This window comes from Psittacula echo (genome assembly GCF_963264785.1).
Source record: "Psittacula echo genome assembly, chromosome: 1".
Classification (NCBI taxonomy): Eukaryota; Metazoa; Chordata; class Aves; order Psittaciformes; family Psittacidae; genus Psittacula; species Psittacula echo.
Genome location: NC_137735.1, coordinates 108,543,921 through 108,570,595, shown reverse-complemented (window position 1 = coordinate 108,570,595; position 26,675 = coordinate 108,543,921). Strand labels below are relative to the sequence as shown.

Sequence of the window (26,675 nt, the reverse complement as noted above, 5' to 3'; positions counted from 1 at the left end):
AAGATTACGTTATGCTGTGTTCTTTGGTCTGACTCTTCAGATTCAGACTGGATTGTGTGTCATAATTGGCTTTCTTTTCCTTTCAGTTAAAAAAGGAACAAAGATTTAAAGCTTTGTGTTGGGTGCTCTGGGTCTGTAGGAGCTTTAAAATTGTTCCAGGATCAGAATAATTATTGTGAAGTTTTTAACTTTCTTCTGTTCAGCAACTGTCAGGCTAGCTTATTTGGTGATACATACACACACCCCCCCATATATATATATGTACATATTTAATTCAGTGCACGGATCCTATGACAAGATAAAACTGTTTTTTAATGGAACAATGTTGCCTTTGGTACTTGTCCCCTGTTTTAGCATGTCTAGTTGCTCCTAGAAGCTAGTGGGAAAAACTGGTTGTGAGCCTGAAATGAAAAAGCAGGCAAAGTGCAAGATCCTAGGTAAGCTGTTTGCTACTTCTAAGTTTTGATGTTTTGCATTTATTTCTAAAATACCATCTCTAGGTATCTCCAGCATAAAGAAATTAAAATGTTTGGACTGGCTTGGAATTCTGTCTTGAACTTGCTCTAATGTTTTGCTCTGTGGCTTTATGATTTGACATTTGTAGATGGTCCTGGTGCTGCAAGTATCTATTAATGATGTAAGTACCACTCTAATCAGGCTGGTGTCCCGTTTCTGGAAGTTGTGCTGTCCTCTACGCCAGAGGCAGGCTGCTCCTTACTGTAACATGGCCAGGATCATCACCTTCAGCTAGTGGTATTTTACTGTCATGGGACTTTTTTCAAGTGTTACTAGGGGATAGAGGAAGGTCATCCATCCAGTGCTTGCTTGAGACTTTGAGTCTTTAGTCAACCTGAGGTTTGATTGTTCATCATTCTTTCTACTGGGTGGTCTGGCCCTACAGGAGAAGGGGGAGGAATGAGTCACACTCTAACCTGGAACACAGTTGAAGTCCCTAGCCCTGCATGCACACACTGAGCAGGGATATACCAACCATTAATGCTGAACATCAGAGGTCTGGGTTTAGTGTCCGCTCTCCTGTGGATTTCTTCTGTGATTTTGGGAAGTTGCTGGCACTCTGCACCTGCATTCCCAGTCTGGTATTTCAAAATAATAAGCCATTACCTCAGAGGGAGAACTATGGCTGACAACTTTACTAATGTCTTAAGGACAAAGGGTGAGCGAGGGCTGAGAGCTCCCTCCGTAAGCAGCATCCTGGAGGAGTACAGTAGCATAGCCACAGTGGAGTGTGTCAGGGAAAGTATGGGTCCATCCAGTGTGGACTGTCCTCTTCACTCCCAAGCTTGTTGGTTTGGCAGAAAAATGGAGCAAATGATAATAACAGCGAAAACATATATGAAATATATGAACTGACAGTTCATATATTGCAGTGTTAAGAGACTTAATGATTTTGTTCCCCATCTGAATAAAACCAGTGCCTGTAAATAACATAAATTTTGCTTTGTTAACAAAAGCCATGAACACAGAGCAGTCTGTGGGATTTTTGGGGTCAAAATTTGAATTCTAAAGTCCTTTCCAAGGTGAATTATTCTGTGTATCTGCCAGTACTTTACATTTTTCATCCTATATTGTTTTGAATGGGGCAAAAAAAGGAAATCAAACATAGGCATGATCTCCTTCTTTCTACTTTCCTGGCAAGAAACTTTAAAAGGAATCACAAATGTTTCTTCTTAAGACAAATTCTGTGAAAAATGCAGCAATTAAGAGTGTAGCACTTACCTTGTATTGTTCATAACTGTCTTTGAACCCTGAGGTTGAAGGCCTTTTTCTCAAATAATATGGGAAAACAAAAGCACAAATAGAAATTGGAGTTTCTCCGGCTGTATCTGGAGCCTTTATCTGTCGCCTCAAATGTAAGATCTATGCTTCAGTGCTTTGATGATTGAATGGAAGAAAATTAAGATTCATGTTCTTTATTTCAAAACTGTTGTGGCAACATCACAAGCCAGGGTGTTCTGAAGCCCCATGGTGGGGAAAAGCAGAAACAGACATTGCCTTCATGTGCTTTTGCTGAGGAATTTTCTAAGACCTTTCTTTCTCAACTCACATGTTCTTACTTGGAGCCATGTAACTGTCATGGGACAGAGGTAGTGATTTCCCAACAGATAAAGGTTGTGACTATTTCTGGTTTTATAAACCGTATTTCATAACAGTCTTTTAGTCTGGAGGGAGTGGCTTGTTGAGGGTGATGTGGTGGGTGGGAGAGAGACCCAAGGAGGGCAGAAGAAACAGAGGTGAAGTGTCAAACCATAGTCCCATTGCAGGGTAGGGGGAAAAAAGCTAGAAGGTTCTTAAATATTTAATCCAGTATCATATTCCCTGGGCCACTTCACTGTAGTACACCCATATGCAAGCCTTCTGCATCTGTAGGGATTCATAGCTGTGCAAGCTCTCCTCTGCTTTGGAGGAAAATTTTAGTAGTGGTGCTGGTTACAAATGGAAAGAGATGGCATGTTTCCAGCAGCTGACATGTTAATGGTAGATTAGACCTGCATTTATTAAACTGAGTAGCAGCTTTGCAGTAGTTGCTCTCTGTCTGAGGGAGTAGGGTGCTGCTGGTGTTAGGACAGTTGTTTTGTGTTCTTTCTGCCTGAAGTTAGTATGTCGTGCATGTTACTAAAATTCTTCCTTTGTTTCTCCTTTCTCTGCTTTAATCAATAATGTCTGTTTTCCCAGAGAGACAATTTTTCTTGTTTTCAATAGCTCTGTTGTGGACTAAATCACAATCTTATACGTGTGGGGAAAGGTATTGTTTGACAGCCCCAAGTAAAGCACAAGATGCCTGCAGCACAAAAGGCTGGTGTGCTGTTGAGGGGATTGATGGTCTCCAGATCTGCAGTTTTGCAAGCTACATGCAATGCCAACAGGCTGGCCTCAGACTGGTTCCTTGTTCCTTTGATGGTTTCAGAGTGAAGTGATAAGCTGTTAGAGGAAACATTTTTCTTCCTCGTATGAATGTGGTTTGTTTAAAGAGAAGAGCCTGCTTTCGCAGGGAGGGGGAGGTTTCACTGGGATGTATGTGAGTGGGCAGGCACTCTTCACTTTTAGCCAAACAGCTATATTTGTAATCGTAGAAGCCTGTGTTGTTAATAATGGAAATGCTAAAGGGAGTGCTGACTAATTAACTTAAATATCTAGGCACTGGCAAAGATGTTACATTTGTTGGACATAACATTAAGTACCACTTTGCTTTAGCCTGAAGACTCTAGAAAATAATCTAAAGTGGGATTTTTAAAGGGCTTGGGTTTTTTACTACCACCTCCTTCTGTAGACTAGTGTTCTTACGTATGCATGTCATGTTGGACCCCAGTTGAGAGATGCAGTGTCAAACAGTTGGGGTTTTTTAAATCTTGGCCGCAAGATGGGTGAAAGTGTTGGTTGTCAGCTTCTAAAAGCGAGTGGGTTTGTGGTCTAGAAGGTAAGTGAGAATTACAGCTTCCAGTGCAGAGTTACCAACTGCTCACTCAGAAAGCTGCTACTGATGTACTGCTTAGAACAAAGAAACTGAATTTGGAAAATACTAGTGTGTGGTGGTAGGCATGTGTAGGAAAGAGCTCTGCTTCCCTGCAAACTGCTGGTGTAATAATTACTCCTTTCTGCCTTGCCAACATGATGCTAACTAGCAGCCTGCAGCAAAGATAAAATGCTGGGGGAGATACATACATGAGAACATCTGTAACAGCCACACTCTAGGTAGTTTTATAAGGCTGGAGCTCTTCCAAAATATGATTTACTGGTTTTACCTGATCTACCACAATAGTCTCTCAGATAGTGCTTCAACAGTGGTATTTATTAAGTGTGAAAATGGAGACATCGGATGTCATGAATTTACAGGACTAGCAGTCTTTGATCTGTGATTGCTTTGGCAGAGAACAAAAATAGCATGTATATCTAGAGTTGAAAATGCACATTTCACAGTATCACAGTATGTTAGAGATTGGAAGGGACCTCAAAAGATCATCTAGTCCAATCCCCCTGCCAGAGCAGGAACACCTAGATAAGGTTACACAAGAATGTGTCCAGGCGGGTTTTGAATGTCTCCAGAGAAGGAGACTCCACAACCTCCCTGGGCAGCCTCTTCCAGTGTTCCGTCACCCTCACTGAGAAGAAGTTTCCTGCACTCCAGCAGTGCCAGCACACTTCGTAAGTTGCCAAGTGATCTTCCCAGATTTGATTTAGGTCTTGGAAAGTTTGGGACTGTCACTGGGTGATTCGGGAAGGAGCAACAGGGAACATGTAACAATTCATCCCTCTTCCACTGGGTTTAAAGAGGTTGTATCCAGAGGACTCAAAGCTGCCTCTGTGAAGGGAGGATGGTTGCACCTGTTATGAATTCTCCGCAGTTGGTCAGTTAAGGAAACACAAAAGCTATGTGCATTATTTGCTAACGTGAAAGGCATAACTAGGTGATTCCTCTGGTGTTATCGAAGTGAATAAATGAAATCTGGAAATGATGCTTCAGTGCCTTCTGGAGTTGCGTGTGGGTTTGAGTGGGGTTTGGATGCAGTTTCTGGGAAACTGAACTACCATGTGTGATGAGGGGCTGAATTACAGCAAAATAGCTGATAACTGTTGGGTGAAAATGAGTTTGTAGTTTCTGTGCACCAAAGTTCAGTAGCAGATAACTGTATCCTGTCAGTTATGTTGACCCTTGCTATAATTAGATATTTAAAGTAAACTGGCAGATGCTTGTAAAATGCTGACACGATTTGGTATTTCATACTGACATATGGTATTTAATTATTTCTCTTTAAATTTAACATCTGAGATTGCTCCATCTTGGAAAACGCTTCTCAAATTTTTTACAGTTCAGTCTGAATTCCACTTTTTCAAAGTGGGTATCTGCAGGTGGTACACAGTAGTTCATGCTTTTAAATCCTGTGGGCTTTGATTCATTGTTAAGCATTAACTAAAATGATGGTTTCCACAGCATATGTAGCAATAGAAGAGAGAAGACTGACAGAGAGGCGTGAGCTTTAAGAATACATTCTCCTTTTTTTTTCTTTCTTTTTTTTTTTTTTTTTCTTCCCCTAGAGGAGGCTGTATTTGTGTTCCCAGGCATAGTGATACACAGCAGTCTTCAGCAGCAGGAGAAGAGCACATGGAAATGGAGAATTGAAACAAATCTGGATGTCAGAAAGGTCTTCCCCACCTTCCTCTTCTGAGTAATACAGAAACCATCCCAAAGAAAATAAAGGGAAAACCACAGTGCCCAGGATCCAATCACTGATACTCGTGTTTTGTATGAGTGAACAGTTGTTTTACTTCAATATTCTCGTTACTTGCATGAAATGAAGTAACAAATAAGCAAGATTTTTTTTGTCTTTGAGATGGGAGGAATCAAAAGATGGTCTACGTTTAAAGAAGCTCTAAGCCCCCAGCCAGTCTCTGTGAACACTTTGTGAATGTTCAAACTTGGGCATGTTCAGCTATATCTTTGTCACTTTTAGTGGTCTTTCAAAATATTTCATGAAGATTTGTATGCCCGTTGTATTTTGGCAGCCAGCATCAAATGTATTACAGCACTGTCATGTATGATATCATGTGGCTGTCATGTGAAAACAAGCATTCACCTTAATGTTTGTGTTACTAAGTACAAGTATTCATTTGCTTAGAATATACTTGAGCATGAGTTGCAGAATCAGCTGAGTTACTCTCTTTGCATGACTTACACAAATATGTGTTGAGGAGTTGGACTTTAATACATGAACTCGTGCTAGACCTTTACAAAGCTCATTCTGTGTTCCTGAGTGCCCCTCTCCTCTCAGTGGGAGAAAACAAAGTTAAAACAAACATGATAAAGGTGATTGAACTGGCAGATGGTATGCAAAGTTTAGAAAGCAGAAATCAAAGTGCTCTAGAAACTAAAGTTTTCTGAGGTGACAAGAAGGGGTTTAGACAGCAGTTGAATACATAGATAAGATGTGTTATTGGTATCTAGAATGGTGAGGTGAGTACTGGGCAGAAAATCTTTGTTCAGTAAGAAAATAGAAAATTAACCCCCCCCCCCAACACCAGCAAACCCCCAAGAGAATGCTTAACAAATCTAGTCTTTGAGCCAAGGTGTCTTTCTTTCACAATATCTTTTCGTGGGAGTTGTTCTACTGCTTTTTAGCTGTTTTCTGTATAAGGAGGTGCTAAATTTGACCTAGAAAAAGTAATTCAGTCTGTGGAAGAACTTCCGTTTGTGTTGTATATTGTTCTGCTTTCGTTGTACATTACAGATGTGCCTAAAGCCACACTCAGGATATTTTTTTTTTTTTTTTTACGAATCCCTTCTCTTTTGGCTGGAATTCAATAAAACAGAAAATAGCAGAAAAGTATGCTTTGAATTCAGAAACAGCTGTACAAGACCTTATCAGTAAGAAGGCAATTGAGAAACAGGTTGTGTTGGTTGATTGCTCTTCAGTTCCAAGGGAGTTCCTCAGGTGAGTGGAATTGTTTCCATTGCTGCTGCAGAGGGCTTTCATGAATTTAATCTTGGAAAATTAAAGCACATTAAATACTGAGTTTCCCTCTTTGTTATGGCTCTTTTCCTGTGTTACATATTTTTGTAACCATTCAAACCAAATTGCTCTGGGCTCAGTTTCCTCAATACAAAGCTGTGCAATTTCATACTGTGGTTGTATTTTAAGTGTTGTCTATGAGAGCTCCATTATACCCTCTTCTAGGCCCGTTAGTGTGTTCTCTTGTACAAGGGCACATTTGAAATCTTGACTGCTGTTCCTGGATGTTTCATCTAGTTGTGCTAGGTAGAGCTCTGCAATGGGAATATTTGAAGAGCAGGGAAGAAGAGGAGATAGTTTTGTGGAAAGGCACGTGTATGCCCCAAACCTGGTTGCATTAGAAACTCTGATATTGGGTTCAGCTGAGTTTCAAACATTGTGTTCACAGAACAAGTTGGTATTACCTGGTTTTGGAGCTGTAGTAATTCCATAATAGTTCTTCAGTGCAGTCAGGAGAGGAAGTCAGGTGTTAGAAGTTATGAGGGAAGGGGTAGAAATCAATGTTTTGCTGCAGAATGATTCCATGGCACATGCTCATCTTAATAAGGTTCAATGAAGGGCAGCAGAGGTGCCATGGGGATAATTTCTGTACAGGACATGTTTAACTGGTAGGCTAGGACTTCTCAACCTGTAAGAAGAATGCTTCAGGTCTTGTGTGTGATGGAGAATTGTAAAGTGGGTGGTGTAAGTACAGTTTATACACAGTAATTACTCACTGTGTCGTCTTGTGAAGAAAGCCATTATACTAAATTGGAAGTTTGTAGGTTTAAAAAAAAAAGCTAAAAGCCAAAACACTCCATCACCAAAGAACAACAAAAAACCACGCACCCCCCAAAAAACCCAACCGAAACAAAGAAAACAACCCCCTGAAAAACTACACACACAGTGTTTGGTAAAAGCTGTTGTGTGGTTCATGGTCACAAATACGTGTAGGTTGTAGAAGCTTGCGTAAATCCAAGGAGAGCATGGACAGGTGAGTAGAGCAGAGCTCCATTGGGTGCTGCACATACACAGGTCTGTGGCACAGGATTAGACATGCATTAACTGTGCCTTTGACTAGAAGTGCTATTGCTGTATTCTTATGCAGTGTTAATGTACAGTATCTATGAAGACTAGGTGTTTCAGTAGTGAATCTAGAAGTTGTGGTCTGTTATCCTTTCTGGATGCACAGAAAGGAGGCAGCTCTTTTAGGGAGAGGAGGAGAAGAGGTTAAAACAGGAGCTGCAGGAAAATGTAGGTAAAGAGCATGTAGGTTTTAAAGGCAGTTGTAGGATAGCAAGGCCAACTAACTTTACTGTTAATAAACCAGGAATAACTGACAGATCAACAACCTAAATGCCTCTTTTTTCTAATGTGATATCAAGTCAGGTGAAAGCAGCTTCACAAAAGAGCCATGCTCTGATCTGTTGGCATTGTGTCTGTGTTTCTCTTCCTGCTTGCCAGTAGCTAATGGGGAGGTAGAAAGACACAAAATGTGTTACAGAAATACTATGATTACATTTATTAGGAAGTCTGTGTACATGTGTTAGATTAGCACCAGCTATCCTCTTTAATTACTTGATTTTGAAGTAAGTTCTGTAGCCAAGCTGCTTGTTAATCAAGGCAGATTTACACAAAGCCTTAGTGTAATACTTAAGTATGAGAAGGCAAACAGGGGTAAGGGTTTTGGTCTTTCTCCTTCCTTGCCTGTAACTGTTTGGGAAGGAAATAGGGTGATGCAGGTTGTGTGGATTTTGAGCTGTCAGGGAGCAGTGGTTTGGCAGCTCCCCTGTGGAGTGCTTGGGTAGCCAGGCTCTGGTGGTTGTGATCCTCCAAGTCCCTTGCAAGGGCTTTTCCAAAGGCTTATAGCAAGAGCCAGAAATGTCTCTAAAACAAATTAAGGGATCTGATGGATGATGGCAGTGTAGTGAAGTTTGTGTGCTGAAACTCTGTGTGATCTCTTACGGAAGGGTAAGGTAATGCTGCTTTACCAAACCTCTCATCAGGTTTATTCCATACTCAGTGGCACCAAGGTTGAGGCTTGATCACTTGTGTGGCACAGAGAAGGGATGCCACCTGCCAGGTCTTTACTTTTTCTCTTGGCTGGTGAGGAAGGACTAGCATTTGGGCAGTTTGGGCTTGTGGGTACTTTGGGTTTGTTTTTCCAGATGGACTCCGTGGTTTGTAAGGGTGAGTTCAAGCTTCATCCTTGCCCTGCACCAGAGGCCTTTAACAGGGAGTTTCTTTGTTGCATCTCTTGTTTCCTTGGTGCTTCTAGGTGGACATTGTCTGTTGGACTTCCCTTGCCTGACTAGATGTGGTTGGAACGGGCCCTGGAGTTCAGAAAGCACTGGGGAGGTGATGGTGGGAGCTCCAGGACTGACTGCGGACGTGCTGTCTGGTTTCTCCATCCCAGGAGCTGGAAAAGCACTTCCACACCTTCACATGTCCTGTGGCATTGCCAGTGCAGTGTCTGCATCTCCAAGTGACCTTGGTGGCCATGATGCGAAGGGAAGGGTGAAGAAAGAGCCTCCCCCAGCAGGTCCAGTTCAAGCTCCTCACCAGGGACTGGCCGGAGGAGCATGAGTGGGAGAGGAAGTAGGCTGCTGTCACCTAACTCTCAGCCTCAGCCGCTCTGTTGGCTGGTTCCCTGTGTGACTTGGTGGAGCATGGACAAATTGTCAAGGATAGCCAGTCACCTCTCAGGCAGAACTGGTGGAAGAGTCTTCTTGATTGTCTGTGTGGATGGAACAGGCCATGTAAAAAGAAGACACCCCTAGTGTCACGCACATACAACCACTCAGGCAAAGACAGCCCCCTGCTCGAGAGAAGTACCTTTTGCAGAGCCTGTTTATCCTAGCTTTCCTTTCTGTTCTTGTGTATTTTTTTAATATATCTATTTTAACCTGTTTTAAAAAGAGTGCATTTTATTTGTTACATGACTTAAATAGACAAACCCTTTGCCTACTGTGAAAAGCTGTTCTTGTAGTACCTGTTGTATTTATCTGTTTGTTAAATAACCAATTAAAAAATTTCTGAGCCTAAAGCCTGGTTAAATGAATCTTTAAAATGAGCATGATGGAGAGATAGTGGCAGCCCGTTTACTGAGAGCAGAGCTTTTACAAATGCACTGATAGGGAGGTGCTAGGTGAACAAAGTGTTGGGATGGTTTTAAAGGGAGCTGTTTTGTGAAAATCAGTCTTCAGGAGAGTCTGAACTTATTTGTGGCAGTTCAGTCACTGTTATATTCAAAACAATATTAGAAAGGCACTCTATTGTTTTAAGTAATTTGTAGGTCAGCGTTTGAGCAACTGATAATTTTAAGTGATGGTTCTGAGTTGATGTGTTAGTGCCAATGTAGTGGAGAAATGGCTATTAAATGAAGTAATAATCCCCCTATACTTGGCACTGGTGAGGCCTCGCCTCAAATCCTGTGGTCAGTTCTGGATCCCTTACTACAAGAGAGACATTGATGTGCTGGAGCAGGTCCAGAGAAGGGCAGCAGAGCTGGTGAAGGGTCTGGAGCACAAGTGTGATGAGGAATGGCTGAGGAAACTGTGGTTGTTTAGTCTGGAGAAGAGAAGGCTCAGGGAGGCCCTACTGTTCTCTACAACTGCCTGAAAGGAGGATGTACCAGGAGGTGGCTGGTCTTTTTTTCCCCACTAGCCAGTGATAGGACGAGGTAACGGCCTCAGGGTGCACCAGGGGAGGTTTAGATTGGATATTGGGAAACATTTCTTCACCAAGAGGGTGCTCAGGTATTGGAACAGGCTGTCCAGGGAAGCGGTGGAATCACCATCCCTGGAAGTGTTCAAAAACTGTGTAGATGAGGCGCTTAAGGACATGGTTTAGTGGTGGACTTAGCAGTGCTGAGGTAACTGTTAGACTTGATGATCTTAAAGGTCTTTCCAACATAGGTGATTCTGTGAATGAGTTGGTGGTGTTGGGCAGAAGGATGACAGCCCAAGTAAGGACCAGCAGCATGGTAGCCATGCTTCTTGTACTTGGTTATGGCCTGTGCTTGCTGTAGGTGAAAGGAGTAGGGGAGTGCTCCTGTACCAGGTTCCACTGATGACCAGGGGAGGTTCTGACTCTTTTGGGATGGGCTGGGTGGGACTGTCCTGGGACACTGGTTCAGAGCCACTTGCCACATGCAGGTCATCTGCTTCAGGCAGTTGATGAAGGCAGGAGCCTCTTGCCTGAGTGTTTGGAGAACCTTTGGTGGCCTGGCTTGGTGTGGCTTGTGCTTATATTGGAGATTTGTGGCCTAGATGTCACATGGGTCATTTGAGCAGATAGGCCTTTGTATTGAGTTTGGCTCAGTTGGCCCTTTTCATCACAGCCTGTGTGGTGCTGTGGTTCAGATTTGGGACAAAAGCAGATTTTCCATTGTCACAGAATCATGGAATGGTTTGGGTTGGAAGGGATCATCTTAAACATCATCTATTTCCAACCCCATGCCATGGGCGTGGTGGTTCTTCAACAGGTCTGTGAAACGCTGCAACATCTGTGAAATGGTATGACATACAGTGCATTATCCCTGATAACCCAGTTTGCTTGTACAGCTGTTAGCTGAAATTAATATATATGGCTTAAAGTCGACATGTGCAGGTTGAAATTGTTATTTTCACTTTAGAAAACATAGGGCTTTTTCAAGCTCTGTGATGTATTCAGAGAGTCTACATAACCAGTGTCCTTGGACGTTGCATCGAGCTCGTGTTTCCTGGGTTCTTTTTGAGTTGAACTCAGTTTCCCTGCCTGGGGAGCTGTTCTGAACGCTGGGAGGAGCGGGGGCAATTTTTCCCGGTGCTGGCGGGAGCTAGAGCCGTTTTCCGTGCTCGGCCGTTACGCTGGTGCTGAGGAGGCAGGAGCGTCGCGGCAGGGGCAGGGCCGCCGGGCGCTGTCCCTTGTGCTGCAGCGCAGCGGCCACTCGCAGGGCTCCTGGGGTCCCTGAGCAGGTCTTAAGCAGGTTTTTAAGTGCTTTGTTTCCCTACCCCCTCTCTTACCTTAGCATAAAGTATTTTGTAAGAATTGGGTGGCGAAGGGGACATGATGCCTTTATAAGAAGCGTTTTGTTCAGTGCATATGATGATAGTAAATTGACTTTAATCACGTTTACAGAACTCTCCTTATTGTTGTGTCATATGTCTTTCTACAGGGATTTCATTCAGTTGTTTACAAGGCTTTTTATGTGAGTTTTTCTCAGGTTTTGAAACAGTTGTGCCATTACTGTGAAGAGCACAAGCATGCATGATACTTTGAACACAACGATAGGGATGATTGGCATCCTAAGCAGGGAAAGATGTAGATGACATCATATGACACTGTATCATTCCTGACTGCTCGGGCAAAACGCTGAAAAATCTTTGGTGACAGGTGGACGTATACACCTGAGAGGAACCTGTGTACCCACTCATGGAAGTGCATGGCCATTTTTGTGGAGTTTTGCAAGGCTGGAGAGACCTGGCAGGTCTTCTGGTGCAATGTCTAGGGGATGAGTAGAAGAATTTCATCTCAAAGAGGAGAAGATGGAGGGAAGTGGCATTGAAAATCGCCTGAAGGCTGAAGAAAACACAATTGATATGCTTTTTTTGTTCAGGATTTCTCCTTTTTCAGACACTTAGTCTTTATGCAGCTGGGTGGAGCAATGTAAGAAAACCCTTTGACTTCTTCGGTATCTGCTTCTCTGTAGTGGTGTTTTCTGCTGATCTCCTTTCTTTTTACCTCCAAGAGGTTCTCTAGTTTCTGAAGCTAATGAAAAGGAAGAAGGAAGCTCACCTTTCTGGACTCAAGTGGAGGAAGGGGGGCTGTTTACTTTCTCATGTTAAGAGAGAGGGGACAACTTCTTTCCATTCTGATTCCCTTCAGATAATTTGGTTGATGATAAGCCCCAAATGCAGTAAGAGTTCACTGATGCTGTGGGGTGGCTTTCTGAATTTGTAACTACACTGCTTTATAGCGCAGTGTAAGTATGGATTTCCTTGAAATCAATGCTTGCTTGGCTGCAGCCAGGTTACAGACCCTTTTATGGATTTCTTGGCTGATCCACAGCTGTTTTCTGGATAAGCATTAAACTAGGATCTCAGTTTTTCTTGCTGTTGTAGTATTGAGTCTAATTATTTTATTAGCTTAGTGCCTTTAATTTGCTGTCTTTTCCATGAGCTCTAGAAGGCAGTTCTAGCCTGTAAGCAGTACATATCTGTGAGATTACTGGCTTGGGCTTTTAGAGGACAAATACCTGGAATTAATGTGAAAAGACATGTAATAGATGATCAGCAGACTCATACTGAGAGGGTTTGAGAGGCTGCAAGCCCCGGCTGTGTCCATCCTGCTGTCTGCTGGAGATGATTGCCACCACAGCAGAGGTTGCAGAACAGTCGCTGGTTCTGTTCCTGGGGTGCTCCCAGCTGGGCAGACTGAAAAAAAGAGAATTCAATGTTAGCTCATGTTAATAATCTGACCTGCCACTGTAGAGGTGTAAATTCAACACCTGTTCTGCTGTCCCCATGCCAAGAGCACTAATTTGTGGTGGGAGAAGGAACTATCAGCCACAGATGACATCCTTTGGATTTTTCCCAACAGAAAATACGTAAGTGTATTTGGAGTTGCCATGTGAGCATCCATGAGGGAAAGTTGATACTTTCATGTATTCCTTTGTATTCCCAGGCCACTTGTGGTAGTGCCCAGGGTTTGAACTTTAGTTCACCCCAAGAGAAAAATTGTGAACCAAATAGGGCATTAGGCTGTTTTCAACAAGCGCTGTGCTAGAGAAAGGCTGTGTGTTTTCTCTCACTTTTTTTGATTACGCATTTTAGTCAAAAGCTTCATCTAACAGTACAAAATTCTAACATATGGAAGTGCCTTCTTCCTGACAATTTATCATCCTGACACATCAGGTTTAGGAATAACTACTTATTTATTCCAGGTATTACAGTCATCCATGTTAATATTTAGAGGAGAGATAATTTTGTAATTAACTCATGATTTATTTTTATTTTTCTTTCTCCAGCTGGGAATTCTCTTTCACAACGATTTCTGCTATTTTCTTTTCTGTATTTTAATTTGACAGAAAATTTCTGACAAACGCTTTTAGTGCTTAAACAGGACAACAATAGTGATGTGGCAGTGATGTGAGTGTTAGTCATCTTGACGGCTTGACAGCTGATACACTGTGATTTTTGTTCCTGCAGAAAGAAATGCGTATGTCAAAAGTATCAAGATGTCAGATTTCCTACACAAAAGAAAGCTGGATGGGAGAGTAAATATGAATTGAGGTCTTTAATTTGTGAAGCACGAGTGCTGGATCTCAGTGGTGACTTCCCCCCCCCCCCCCTCCCTTATAGCAAATCAGAAGCTGTTTATCCCAACTCAATCATAAGGAAATTGGAACAAAGGAAAGGAGTGTGTGCCCATTGCACCAGCTTCTCACTCAACTATATTAGCTTAGGTGTTTTCCATAATGGAATGAAGTTCTTGTTTCACCAGAAGCAAGAAAGATTGGAGTCTTTGTTAGTAAAACCAGAAATATTTCATTTCTCTTGGCTGCTCAGCACATGTCTTTCAGGGAAGCACCTAGCATTTCTGAACTATGTTGAAAGGCGGTGAAATAATTATGTATTTATGTGTTTTTAATACTAAATTCACCCTTTTTTTTTTTTATTGCTTTAGTCTTTCAGACATTCTGAATCTCAATGGTGTTTGGCTAAGAAAATTAACTCAAGAAATGCATTCCTTCCACATAGTCAGAAGTATTTGTGTCAAAATGGCATTCAAAGCCTGATAGTAGAGTCCATATTTCCCCCAAAACATGCAGGAACTTCTGTGGTTTGGTCCATGGTCTCAGATGATACAAATACCAGAGGAAGATGGATGTCAGTATGCATGGAGGGTAAATGAATGTAGTTTTCTCTTTGTGATGGTGCCCATAAATCTGGGCTTTATGGAGAGAGAAACAACAAAGTAGGCTTAGAAGACATTAGATGAGTCATATTCCCCTTCCTTTTTGCTGTTTCTGTTGTACCCTATCTTGCCTCTAAGTTATGCTGGTTCTAGGGCAACTTAGCAATAACTCTATCATGTTCTGCACTGTGTAATCTGCTTTGGCTACTTGGCAAACAGGCTTGTGTTGAGGGCTCTTCCCTGTAGTTCCCTGCTCGTTGATGTCACTACAGTATTCATACTCTGCTTCACCTTTTTTTGAAGTTGGCCCATTCAAACAGTGTTTGATGAAATCTCAATAGGGTTTAGATACCAGAGCAGTTATGCATAGTAAGTTTGGGAAGGAAATTTGATTCTGGCCGAGTCTCACAGATAGAAACAAAAAAAGGAGACAGAAAAAAGTCTGGAATTATATCCTTTTGTATCTTTGCAGCCTGAGTAGAAGGACTTTAAAGATATTCAGACTATGAAGAGCTGACATGTATCACTGTTATGCTGCAAATGGGATACAGTATTAGCACATCACCGTAGCCAGTGGCAGAGCATGCAGGCATCGCCATATACACACGCCTGACCTTGTTGGCATGTTGTGCAGTTACGGGAATCTGTGCAAGTGCGGAGTAGAAAGAACTGGGTAAGGCCTTGAAATAATATCTTAAATTTTACAAGTACTACTCCAGTAGGGATGGGGCATGTTTCTGTTTCATCTTGCTTTTTTCAGCCAGCACAGCTTTCGTTTCGTGCATTATTATACTAGCGGAGAATTCAGAGATGGCTCGAGAAGTACAAAGACTTAAATAAAATTTGGAAAAAAAAAAAAAAAAAAAAAAAAGCTGTATCTGGTTTTTGTTTGTTTTTTTGTCTGTTTGTTTTTCCCAACTTGAAGAAGCAAAGCTGACCTCAAGAGAAAGCATCCGTTACTCCCTAGAAGAAACTGGGCAGCTTCCCAGGGCAGGCAAAATAGCCTGCAACAGAAGCCAAAGCCAGAGCACTGCATCTGTGAGCAATGCAGTCCTGGCTGTGATGGCAGCCTTTCTTTGTGCCATCTATTGCTGTGAAGTGCTCTTGCTTCTCTCCTTCGATGGGGTTGGTTTTAATGAGAAATTAAGTTTTTGAAGTTTAGCGTCTGAAAGGAGATTGGTGTGGTCTTTCATTAGCATTGGAGAGCAAAATTGTAACTGCTGACTTCAGTTAGCTGTTAGCTTTAAAGCTGGCCTCTTTCTTTTCTCCTGAAATGCATGGATGTAAAGATTTGTAAGACATAATCTTGTTCTACCAGGATGTTTATATCTCTCTCTTTTTGCTGCTTGCTACTTGTGAGTGCCTTTTTTTAAAGAAATACTCCTGTTGACTGGAAGAGCTGTTTCATGCATGTCTTTTGCATTAAGTTTTATAATACATTCAAGACTTCTTAACTCTAGTTTGGTCTCTTGATATAGGTATTTACCATTCAGTCACCACTTGTAGTCTCAGCGTGCACTTGCAACAAATCACAGTCCATTTAAAATTCCTGTTTTATAGCCAAAGCAGATATTTTTAATGTAATACATTGAAACAGTTATTTTTTGCTTGTGTTTTTAAGAGACATATATTTTAAGTACGTAGTTAATAGAATAGCGCTAAAACTTATACCAATTCTGGTCATTACGGAAGCTTGAAAAATCTGGCATCATTTGTGGTGGCTTTGTCTTGGCTCAGGAGATTTGTTAGTGTTTCTAGTAATCTTTTCCTTTTCTCAGTGTAGTTCTTCATTTTCATCCCAGATGCTTTTGTTTGCATTTAAAAAAGGAAAAAAATCTGTTCTTTTTATGGAAAAAAGCTTAAAATAACTAATACTTAATGGAGAAATTCAAGGCTTTGGAAGGAGATATCTGTAGCAAAACCACCTGGAGGATATTTTGGCTGTGCACTAAGATTTGTTGTGTTTGTCTGTGGTCACTGCCCTGGAAATGTATCACCTGCTCTTAGTAACCAGGTGCTGGTATTGCTCATTCATTTCTATGACAATATGCTAGTTTCCTGTGCTAAGCTGCAAAAGGGATTTTATCTTGCTCTAGGAACACTCTAGCTGGCTGAGTTGCAATGTGTTTTCTTCCCCAAAGTGGCAAAGTTAAAGTTTTGACATGAGCAGTATCACTTTTTCTATTATTATCCTCATCAAAATTAGTTCTGCGTGTTATGAAATATTAAAAAAAACCTCAACCCCCCCCCCAACAAAACAACCCCCACCCCAAAAAAATCCCAACCAAAACTGGACCACTCTTTGCTATCAGAATTTATTAACTGAGCCTGAGGACTTGGCAACTTGCAAAGAGGAATTCCTATATTCTTAAGATGATTTTTTTTTTCCCGAAGTTATTGAGGTGAATTAGGGTAACTCCAGTGTTCTAGAAAGGACAAAAATCTTCATGTTTTAAGGTGCAGCACAGGCTCCAACTGCTAAGCATTATGATGAGACCTGGTTGTGCAGAAGGGTATCCCATACCTACCTGTTGTGAACTGATTTTCGCTTTTTGAGGCTCGTGGCCCCTGTTAGAAACAAGGTGTGGTATTCCATGTTCTGCTGGGCATAAGTTGGAATGGCAGTTCTCAGATTTCATCCTTCATGTGTTTCCATAATAGTATTTCCTTATGAGCTCTTCAGGGTCAAGATATCTTTATTATTATTTATTATTAGTAGTATTAAGCTTCTTTGGCACGTATTTCTGGTCTTCAGTAAGCAAATGCTCCACATGGAGAGCTGGTGGCTTATGTTGTTGTTCATATTAACAGCTAGTATTTTTATACTGCTGGCAAGAGGGCAAGCACTCTCTAATGCTAGCATGAAAAAGCAGTATCTTTGGTTTCACTGAAAGGAGAGCATTGTTACATGATATTAATCTTGAAACATTTGAATTTCTTTAGAAATTTTTGTAATGTAGAAGGAGTTGGTCACTTCCACCTTCAGGTGTTAGCCTTGTTTTTTCTTGCTGTTGGAATTTGAGCAAACACGGTCAATATTAGAAATGTCTTCTGTGTATAATACACCTTGTACTAATTTCTGCAGACCCGTCACAAAAGAAGGAAGTTTGAACTGAGTGATGGATGGATGTAGATTTTGTTGTCTGATTCGGATTTGTCTCCATTCTGTTGGATGTTTTGTTAAGGCACATTTTGTGTCATCAAAGTTATTCATGGATGATTTGTAGTTGGGAAGAATATGCATTCCTAACAACCACAAGCAAGTTTAATTTGCATGAATTTTCTCTCCTAGGCAGAAAGGAGGAGCTTGTTTATGATACCTGAAGTGATGCTGCAATATGAATGAGCTATTTTGTATTTTCCAGGAAGACAGGAAACTGGTTGTAGTTGACATGCATGCTGTGTTGAAGAAGGCAGTAAATCGTGGTGACAAAGATAAACTGTGAAGTGTCTGTCGTTTAGATGTTTGGAAGTTGTGCTATATTGAAAGCAAAGCTTCTGTCTTAACAGTTATGGCACTAATCTGCCCCATCTGGTGAAAAAGCAGGTGGTTAGGTAGGGGTATGGTTATGGTGCAGGGAATATGTATCTCCTAAAAGCCACCTCTGTGATGAATATTCCTTGATGAACCAGCCTTGACTGTGATTGAATAGCCTATGTGAATAAAAGAGAAAACTTCATGATCTAGGCAAACTCTGTATCTAATTATATAATGAAATTTCTCTGTATTTGGGCTGGGGACAGCCTGAAGGATCAGGAGGAGCATGGGATAGTGGAGAGCCATCAGTAGTGAATGTCAAATATACCTGAAGGTTATACTTTAGTCCTTTAATCAACAGGTTTGATGTTGTGGCATTTTCCTTCTTTTTTTCCCAGAGTGATATAATTCTATCACTTTGCAAGCAGGGGATAGGGATGTGATGTGATTGACAGGTGCTTTACAAGTATGGACCATGAAGCTGTATTGCTATAACTGTGGCTTGACATTTACAAGAGTTTCAAAGTTAAAGCTCTGAGGTATAGGAGGGAACCTGTTACAGGCTAGGATAAACTGTGATCTTTAGAACAGAACTGCATTTTATCCACTATTGTTTATTTCATAGAATCATAGAATAGTTATGGTTGGAAAGGACCTTAACACCCATCTAGTTTCAACCCCCTGCCATGGGCAGGGATGCCTCACTGTAGACTGTGTCTTCCAAGGCTCTGTCCAACCTGGTCTTAAACACTGCCAGGGATGGAGTATTTACCACTTCTTTGGGCAACCTGTGCCAGTGCCAAACCACCTTCACGTTAAAGAACTTCTTTCTTATATCTCTCATGAACTTCCCCTGTTTAAGTTTAAACCTATTACCCCTTGTCCTATTGCTACAGTTTCTTATGAAGAGTCCCTCTCTGGCATCCTTGTAGGGCCCCTTCAGATACTGGAAGGCTGCTATGAGGTCTCCACGCAGCCTTCTCTTATCCAGTCTGAACAGCCCCAACTTTCTCAGCCTATCTTCATATGGGAGGTGCTCCAGTCCCCTGATCATCCTTGTGGGCTCCTCTGGACTTGCTCCAACAGCTCTGTGTCCTTATGTTGAGAGCACCAGAACTGTACACAATACTTCAAGTGAGGTCTCATGAGAGCAGAGTAGAGGGGCAGGATCACCTCCTTCGACCTGCTGGTCATGCTCCTTTTGATGCAGGATATGGTTGGCTTTCTGGGCTGCAAGCACACACTGAAGCTGGCTCATGCTCAGTTTCTCATTGACCAGCACCCCCAAGTCCTTCTCTGCAGGGCTGCTCTGAATCTCTTCTCTGCCCAACCTGTAGCTGTGCCTGGGATTATCCCCAACCCAGGTGGGGGACCTTGCCCTTAGCTTGGTTGAACTTCCTGAGGTTGCCATTGGCCACTTCTCAAGCATGTCAAGGTCCTTCTGTATGGCATTCCTTCCCTCCAGCATATCAGCCAGACTACATAGCTTAATGTCACTGGCAAATTTGCTGAGGGTGCCTCAATCCTACTCTCCATGTCGCCAACAAAGATTGGTTCCAACACCGATCCCTGAGGGACACCACTCGTTACCTATTTCCTGCACTCATTACCTGTTCACCATGAGGCTTAAGCACAACTTCTGTTCAGACAGCAATGAGTCATTTCTGTGGTTTAGGAAATGGAAGTTATCAGTTGAAAATGAGGTCAGTTTCTCTGAATCTCAAGTATTTTGGACCTATTATTTCATGGAATCATTTGCAGGAATTGTTCACAGGCCTTCATGGAAGACTATATTACTGCAGTCTATTCCTGAACATAGAAATGTGTTTATCTTTCCCTCTCCACACAGAGGATGGCATTTGTCTTTTATGCAAGTGCCAGCTTCTGGCTCCTGTTATTTTGGGCCTTTGAGCCAACTATCTGGTGAGAACAGGCTTGAAATTTAGGGTGTGTACTGAAACTGCATCGTGATTCTGGGGATCGTAGTGATGACTGCCTTTTAGTCCTTTAGAAGGTGAGAAATACAAGAGAGGCAATATCATTTGTTGGCAAATGAGTAAATATGGCACAGCAGCTATAAGAGTAATTGGATGATGTTTTCCTCAGCCTTTTAACATTGATGGCTTAATGCTTGAAGCGCAAATTTTGTCTGTTCCTTTATAGATATGCTATGAAGCCAAGGTTTAAATCAGTTGTGTTGCTTTAACAAAGTCTAATATATGTGTGCAAGTTTGAAAGTATGCTAAAGGACATATTCTTAAAATGCCCATGGAAAGAAAGGGAAGAGCAATGTTTCTGTTTGATTTCAACTGTTCTTCATTCCAATTCAAATGAGCTTCTATCTATCTTCTTTGTAAATTACTGTCTGTTATTAGAGAAGCATGTGCTGTATTTGTTATTAAATTATTCTATCATCTTTAATTATATTCTTATCCTCTTCATATTATGCTAATGGATGTGTAGATGCAACACTTGATGGGATAGGAGAATAGTTACGTCCATTCTAGGGTAAGGAGAAGAGGGTTTTGTCTGTGGCAAAGCAGGATTTTTAATCTGTGGCATCCGTCTTGGACCTGTAGCTGCTGTTACCATGATAGCTTCCTTTTCTAGCTAGAGTTCTGCCAGAAAAACTTATGTTGGAGGTATACGTTGTCTTTTCTGACAGATTTAGGACTTGCTTGCTTTCGAAAGCACACTTCTCACTGTGTGATGTCATTACAGCTAGCTTCAGCAGCAGTGTTCCTTTCCCAGCCTCAATATTTTTAAGAGAGGAACATGCTGTGAGGATGTGCTCTGGAGGTTACTCGTTTGGGGATGCATTCCCTCTATGTTCCCTGCTCTCACATTGTTGATTGCTAGTGAACTTCAGAGAGTTTGGCAAAGTCCTGTGTTTGTATGAGGTCAAACTGAAAGGATTAAATGCTGTTCTTTTATGTGGGCATGGCAAGAAGACAGAACTTTAGATTTCTAATGATCTGGACAGCTGGCAAGTATCATTGGACAGAGAATGTCCATTCTGGTTTTATACAGTCATAATTATAACTTTATAATATCAAAGGCAGCTTTAGTCTATGCGAAGCACTTCTCATCTTGTACTTGCAGAATACTTGGCTAAACTCAAAAATTAAACGTAGTGCAAATCACTTAAAACTGTAGTTTGCTTTCCATGCTGGGACTGAAATACTTCATAAGCATTTAATTAACCTCTAAACATCTAAGGATTCTCATTTTACGGATGAATGCGTAATGTGGCAGAATGGATAAAATGAGTTTTACGATGTTTCATGGTGAAGAGTAGCTCATGGCAGGCTACAGGAGTGAAAACAAGTCATGCAAGCCTTATACCCTTTTCTAGCTGAAATTATTGTTCCTCTAATCTCCAAGTGGTACATGCTGAAAAAATTATTATCCACCAAATGGAAAATCTTTCCTCCTATTCCTCTGAAGCAATATAATATGCTGACACTTCTCTTTGTCCACTGATACTTTGAAAAGCATTAATTAAAAAAAAAAAATAATAATAACCACAACTTCTTATGTGGATCTGGTGTCAGTTCCCCGAAATGAATGCTGAATAGAAAACTAGTAGGTAAAAAGGAAGACGTTTATTACACAGCAGCTGGCATAAATCTTGCTTCTAATGAGGATAAAATCCATGTAAATGAATCATTACAGTAAGTTGTTGTAATTAGGATTTATTCATGACAAAGGTCTCATAATTATATAATCAACTTTTAGTGTACCAAGATTTATAGTCTGAAGTCTTAATTCCATTTTATTATTTAGCAGCAGAATTTGCTAGGGGAGGAGTGTTTTCAGGAAGCTGACTTGCGACAAGCTCTCAACTATAGATGGCATTTGATTCCTTTGCAAATATCATCTAATTCTGCTGTTGCAGAAGGCTTAAATTCTCCTCTGGCAACAAAAAAAATGTTAGCATTTTAAAAAGTGTCCCCAAATACTGAAGAGCTTTTAAGTGCCGGGTTTCATTAAGGGCCTTCCAACTTAACAGTAGAGTATGTGTGTGCATGCGCTTCTTCTGAGTGTTATTCAAACGATGACCAATGTCATAGATAGCTGCTGCGAACTCACGATTCTCCAGGCTATGAAAAATTGGCTTCGGTTTTTGATCTCAGCCCTTGCCAGGTGGATAGAAGTAGTATGGAGAATAATAGCAGAGGGTTAAGGTCATCAGCAATCCAACTGTGAGCTGAGTTTGTCCACTTCTTTGGTGGGAGGCATGTAATGGGGACAGAACTGTTCCCTCTACTATCTTCAGTGCAGCTGAGACCCCTCAACAGGGTGCTGTGGTAAAAGCTGAGAAATTAAGGCTTTGTGCTTTCTTCTGTCTATTGGAAAGAGTAAGTTTGTCTGTTGGACTGTTAGCCTGACAGTTTCAAAACCATTACCCAAAACAACTTTAAAAGTAGTTTCCAGGTTTCTTCCCGGCAAAGCTGGAAAGCTTCCAGTGAGATGCTGTAAACCACCAAAAGAACTGTGAGGGTATGCTGTGCTTTTGGGGATCTAATAGTTGAAGGCAAGCTTGGGTTGGATGTACTGGATCTGACAGTTTTTGGCTTGAAATTGGAATAGATTTTTCCCCCTCTCAAGTTTTAGGAAGTCTGCATTACAATTACAGATTTTCTTGTCTCCTTTCCAAGTTAATGCTCTTTAATAGTAGATTTTAAAGGCTGTTCCTCATCCTTCCTGCTGCTACTAAAATTTAATAAAAGCAACTGTGTTGCAGTGGCTTGGCTCTTCTTGGCTTCAAGAGAAGTCTTTTAGCCACTGCAGTCGGAACAGTTAGAACATCCTCAGGCTGGTTTTAATTACAGCAATGTCTGCAATCATCCCTGAAGCTTGGAGGGCAATTTTACATCTCCTCTGTTGCAGGTGGGGTTTTGAATTGATGGCCATCCAACTTTGCTATAAGGGTTTTCAGGGTTTTTTTCTTCTGCATTATGCTGCAGAGCTGAAGTAGCTTCACTGCTGCAGCACTTTTGTCCTCTGGTTTTCTGTTTAGGTTAATGGTGAATACATTGGATTAGTTCGTCCTGCATTCCCTTGCAAGGGTAAAAGCACCCAGAGTCCTGGTACTTTACCCCATTCTGCTGTTCTCCTGAGTGTAGTAATGTTCTGTTGTAACCACCCATAAATAGTTCAGAAGAGCTCATGAACTTCTCTGCTTTATTGCATAAAACTTCTCTGATAGTGTAAGCAGCTCATGTGACAGCTTCTCAGATCTTTGCTGGTAATGACAGAATCTAGAAGGGGTTTAACACTTGTTTATTATGGTGGATTTAGATAACTCAGTGATTTTTGCTTTATAAGGGAAAAACTATTCCTCCCCCCAAAACAAACAAACAAACAATCATCCTTATGTAAGTTTAGGAGTGGCTCAGATAGGGTTTTGTTTACTCATTTATGAAGCAAAACCAAAGGGGTGTACTTCTGAACATTAGACTCCAGAAGAACTCAGGGCAATCCTGTCTGCCCCTTTCCTCCTCCTCCCTCATTTAATTAAGGCTGGGAACTCAGGTACTCAAACCTCATGAGATTTAATAAGTTTCTTTGAAACCATTAATGAGTCACAATGAATGCATGCCCGGTTTTCTATTCTTGGCTAAATATGGCAATGGGACTGGGTTTTCATGTCCTTGGCTGTCACTGGTACCACATGGAACTTCTTAACCAAGCCGAGCTCTATCTTTACAGCTGTAGGGATTTTTACCTTCACTATTGCAACTGAGGGGGCTGCTCCTCAACTTCGTTACTTGAATGCTTAGGAATGGAATTTAAATTTCCAACCTGCAGATGTGCTAGAGCCTTTCACCGTGTGTCAGCAGTATAGTCTTAAACCTTCATAGTTGTTTTTCTCTTCTTGAGGTATCTGTGAATATACTGACTAATGATAAAACTGTCTTTTCTCAGCCTGGTTTTGGGAGTCTGAACACATTTGAATCCACTGTTATGTGGTAGGCTGTCAGACATAGCTGTTTGCCATACAGACCTGTTCACCCATGCCCAAGGGAGGGGTTCAGATGGTGCAAGTGCCCGCCATCCCATATCTCATCTCTCTAGTGCTTCATTCCCTTTCTCTGCTGGAAAAACTGGGTAGTACTTGAATGCATTGCAGATTTTATTCACGATTGCACATTATGTTTTATTGCACCTTAAGTAATTGAGATGACTTCACTGCAGCCATGCAAATAAAGCAATTTCAGCATGGCCTGGAATTAATCTGCATAGGAGCTAACTGCCTTGGCCTTTTTCTATTCTTTCTCAGCCTTTTCATTTTATTTTGTTTTTAAATATAACCAGCTATGTACATGTTTTCAAATACTATCCTACTTGATGTTGATTAGTGTATTCTGTGCATGGCCCATCAGTGGAATTTCATTTTGTTTTCAATATTGCTTTTGGCTTTAGTTGGAGATTTTGATTTCAATCACCCATTTGTCTGCTGAAAAATTTGAAAGTCTAATTTCCTGCCCACCACAGTAATTAAAGATTGGAAGAAAGATTTGTCTGGCAAATATTGCACACACAGTGAAGTGGAAAATGTGCTGAGTTACACTTGTGAATTAAAAGATTGATTGATTGCTTTATGAAGCCCTGAAGTTAGCCACCAGTGTCTAAGAAAAAATGTGTTCACTGTTACAGTATGTGTCAGCAGTTGACTGGAAAAAATCTTCTAAAGCTTAATTCAGATACCGCTGTAAATAAATGTCACTTCTGTCTCATGCAAGATTCTTTCCTCTGCAGAACATATCTCATATATGCAGTGTAGTGCTGGGAGGGAAACACACCAACCTGAACGGTAGCTGAGAGCTGGTGAGTGATGTGTGTACCAATCTGGCAGCTGACGTATAGCTTTTAGGGAGATAAGCCAAAGGATAATGTGTAAAGGATAGATGTTCTGAAGGACAGGTTGGCACCGACACGTGTATACATACACACCCCCCGCTGGTTTTGCTGTCTTGTACATAATGCTACTACCCATCATCCATTTCAGGGTTTTGCTGTGTCTCAGAAATACAGGTGCTACTTCTAGTCTTTGTTTCTTCGCAGGTTTTAGGACAGCTAAACACTGCTAACAGCCGCAGTTATCTCTCAGTAGGGCTCTGAGGAGAGGATGCAATTACTCCATCAAAGAGCCTCCAGTAGGAGCAGTGGAGAAACTCAGCTCCCTTGTCACCAGGCACAGTAGTGGCGTCTCTTCTTGTCTGTATAAATTTTGTTCTTTAACAGTGTACAAGCGTTATGCCACGGAAGAGATGCAGAACTTTCTGCTCTTTTATTACAGTGAAGTGCTTTGAAGAGCTTCACAAAGTGTGATGTCACCTCCTTTTCCTGGCAAGAAGCCAACTGCCAAGCTATTGCTGATGTAATTTGTCTCCTTGAACAAGACTTTGTTGCATCTTCCTCTCCTATTTTTCACCTTCTCCCACTGCTTTTTCTTGTTTAATTGGGATTCAGAACTCCTCGGTTCCTTGAGGAGGAGCTGGGGTTTGTTCTTTGTCAGAGAGAGGGTAAATTACAGTCTCGCCTGCATAGATGTGTTCTTGTTTCTGTGTATTGGTGTAAGTAAGGTAGTTTCTGAAGGATTGGCTATATTGCCAATATGTGCTATGGATTGGCTATATAGCATATAATAGACCTCTTGGAAGCCGATGGCTTCACGTCATTAGCTGGAGTACTTGTTGGCGCTACATGTTTTTGAAATTACTTGAGTGCTTTTTTGCTGTATTCTTGCTCAGTGTGCTGGTCTTGTCCTTCTCTGTGGCACAGGCATAGCCACACAGTTGTGGTCCCTGATTGTGTCTGTTGTGCACAGGGGCAGATTGGTTGCCAGAAGGTGGTTTTGGTTGAAAACAGCCAAAGACAGGCTGTGGGTTCATGCAAAATGACAGCTATGCTGTACACTCTAGAGAAGCTTTGAGCTGTGGAAGGGTATTTCTGCTACATTTGGGCTTGGCTGCACCATGCGTAGCAAAGACTTTGTGTGTCATGTTGAGCACAATCAAATGTGACATGCTAATTCCACAACTCATTTCTCCTTTCTTTTTATGCTTTTTAGGGTGTTTCAAAGATGACCGTATTGTGTTCTGGACTTGGATGTTTTCAACATATTTTATGGAGAAATGGGCACCCCGGCAAGATGATATGCTCTTCTATGTCCGTCGAAAACTGTCCTATGTCACTGGGGATAGTACAGAGGGGAAAAAGGTGAGTAATGACATATTTTAACCGGGGAAATTTAAGTTAACATGGGATTTGGTCATCTGGAGTACCTAACACATCTGAAGAACTACAAACCAAGGATAAGGAATCTCCAGCTGTGCCCAACACAAGTTATGCAGAATTGGCTCATAGAGAAGTACTGTGGTTAATGCTGTGAAGTATATGCAGTGTGTGCATATACTTTATAGTGGTATATGCATATATGAAGTATGTGTGAAAACATACACTGCACTGTGAAGTATCAGCAGTATAAATAAGCTTCACTATCACAGGCTTGAGGAGATAGAGAGTTTACATGCTTTTTGGGGGAAGCTTTTATATTGGTCAGCACACATTTATGCAGAAAGGGAGGGCATCCATGCTGATTTTTGGTTTGCTAATCAGTTATGATATTTTACAAATTGAAAGGCCCTGCCTGAGAGAGTATCAGGAATGAACACCTATTGTGTTCATTGTGTATTAAGTAGCAGAATGCATGCAGCCTCCTGTAGGTGGGATACAGTAGTAACAAACAGTAAAGAAACAAATGTATTCTCATAATCATAGAATCT

At 41.4% G+C, this 26,675-nt stretch overlaps 1 protein-coding gene across 4 annotated transcripts in view; it reads left to right on the top strand.

Moving 5' to 3' along the window:
- The window catches only part of KIAA0930, a 74,709-nt gene that overhangs the window by 9,240 nt on the left and 38,794 nt on the right, over nucleotides 1-26,675 (top strand). For all 4 annotated transcript variants that reach the window (XM_080639209.1, XM_080639208.1, XM_080639207.1 and 1 more), the window contains exon 2: nucleotides 25,961-26,109. In XM_080639209.1, coding sequence (XP_080495335.1) covers nucleotides 25,961-26,109 — 149 coding nt within the window. The remainder of the gene's footprint in view (nucleotides 1-25,960; nucleotides 26,110-26,675) is intronic.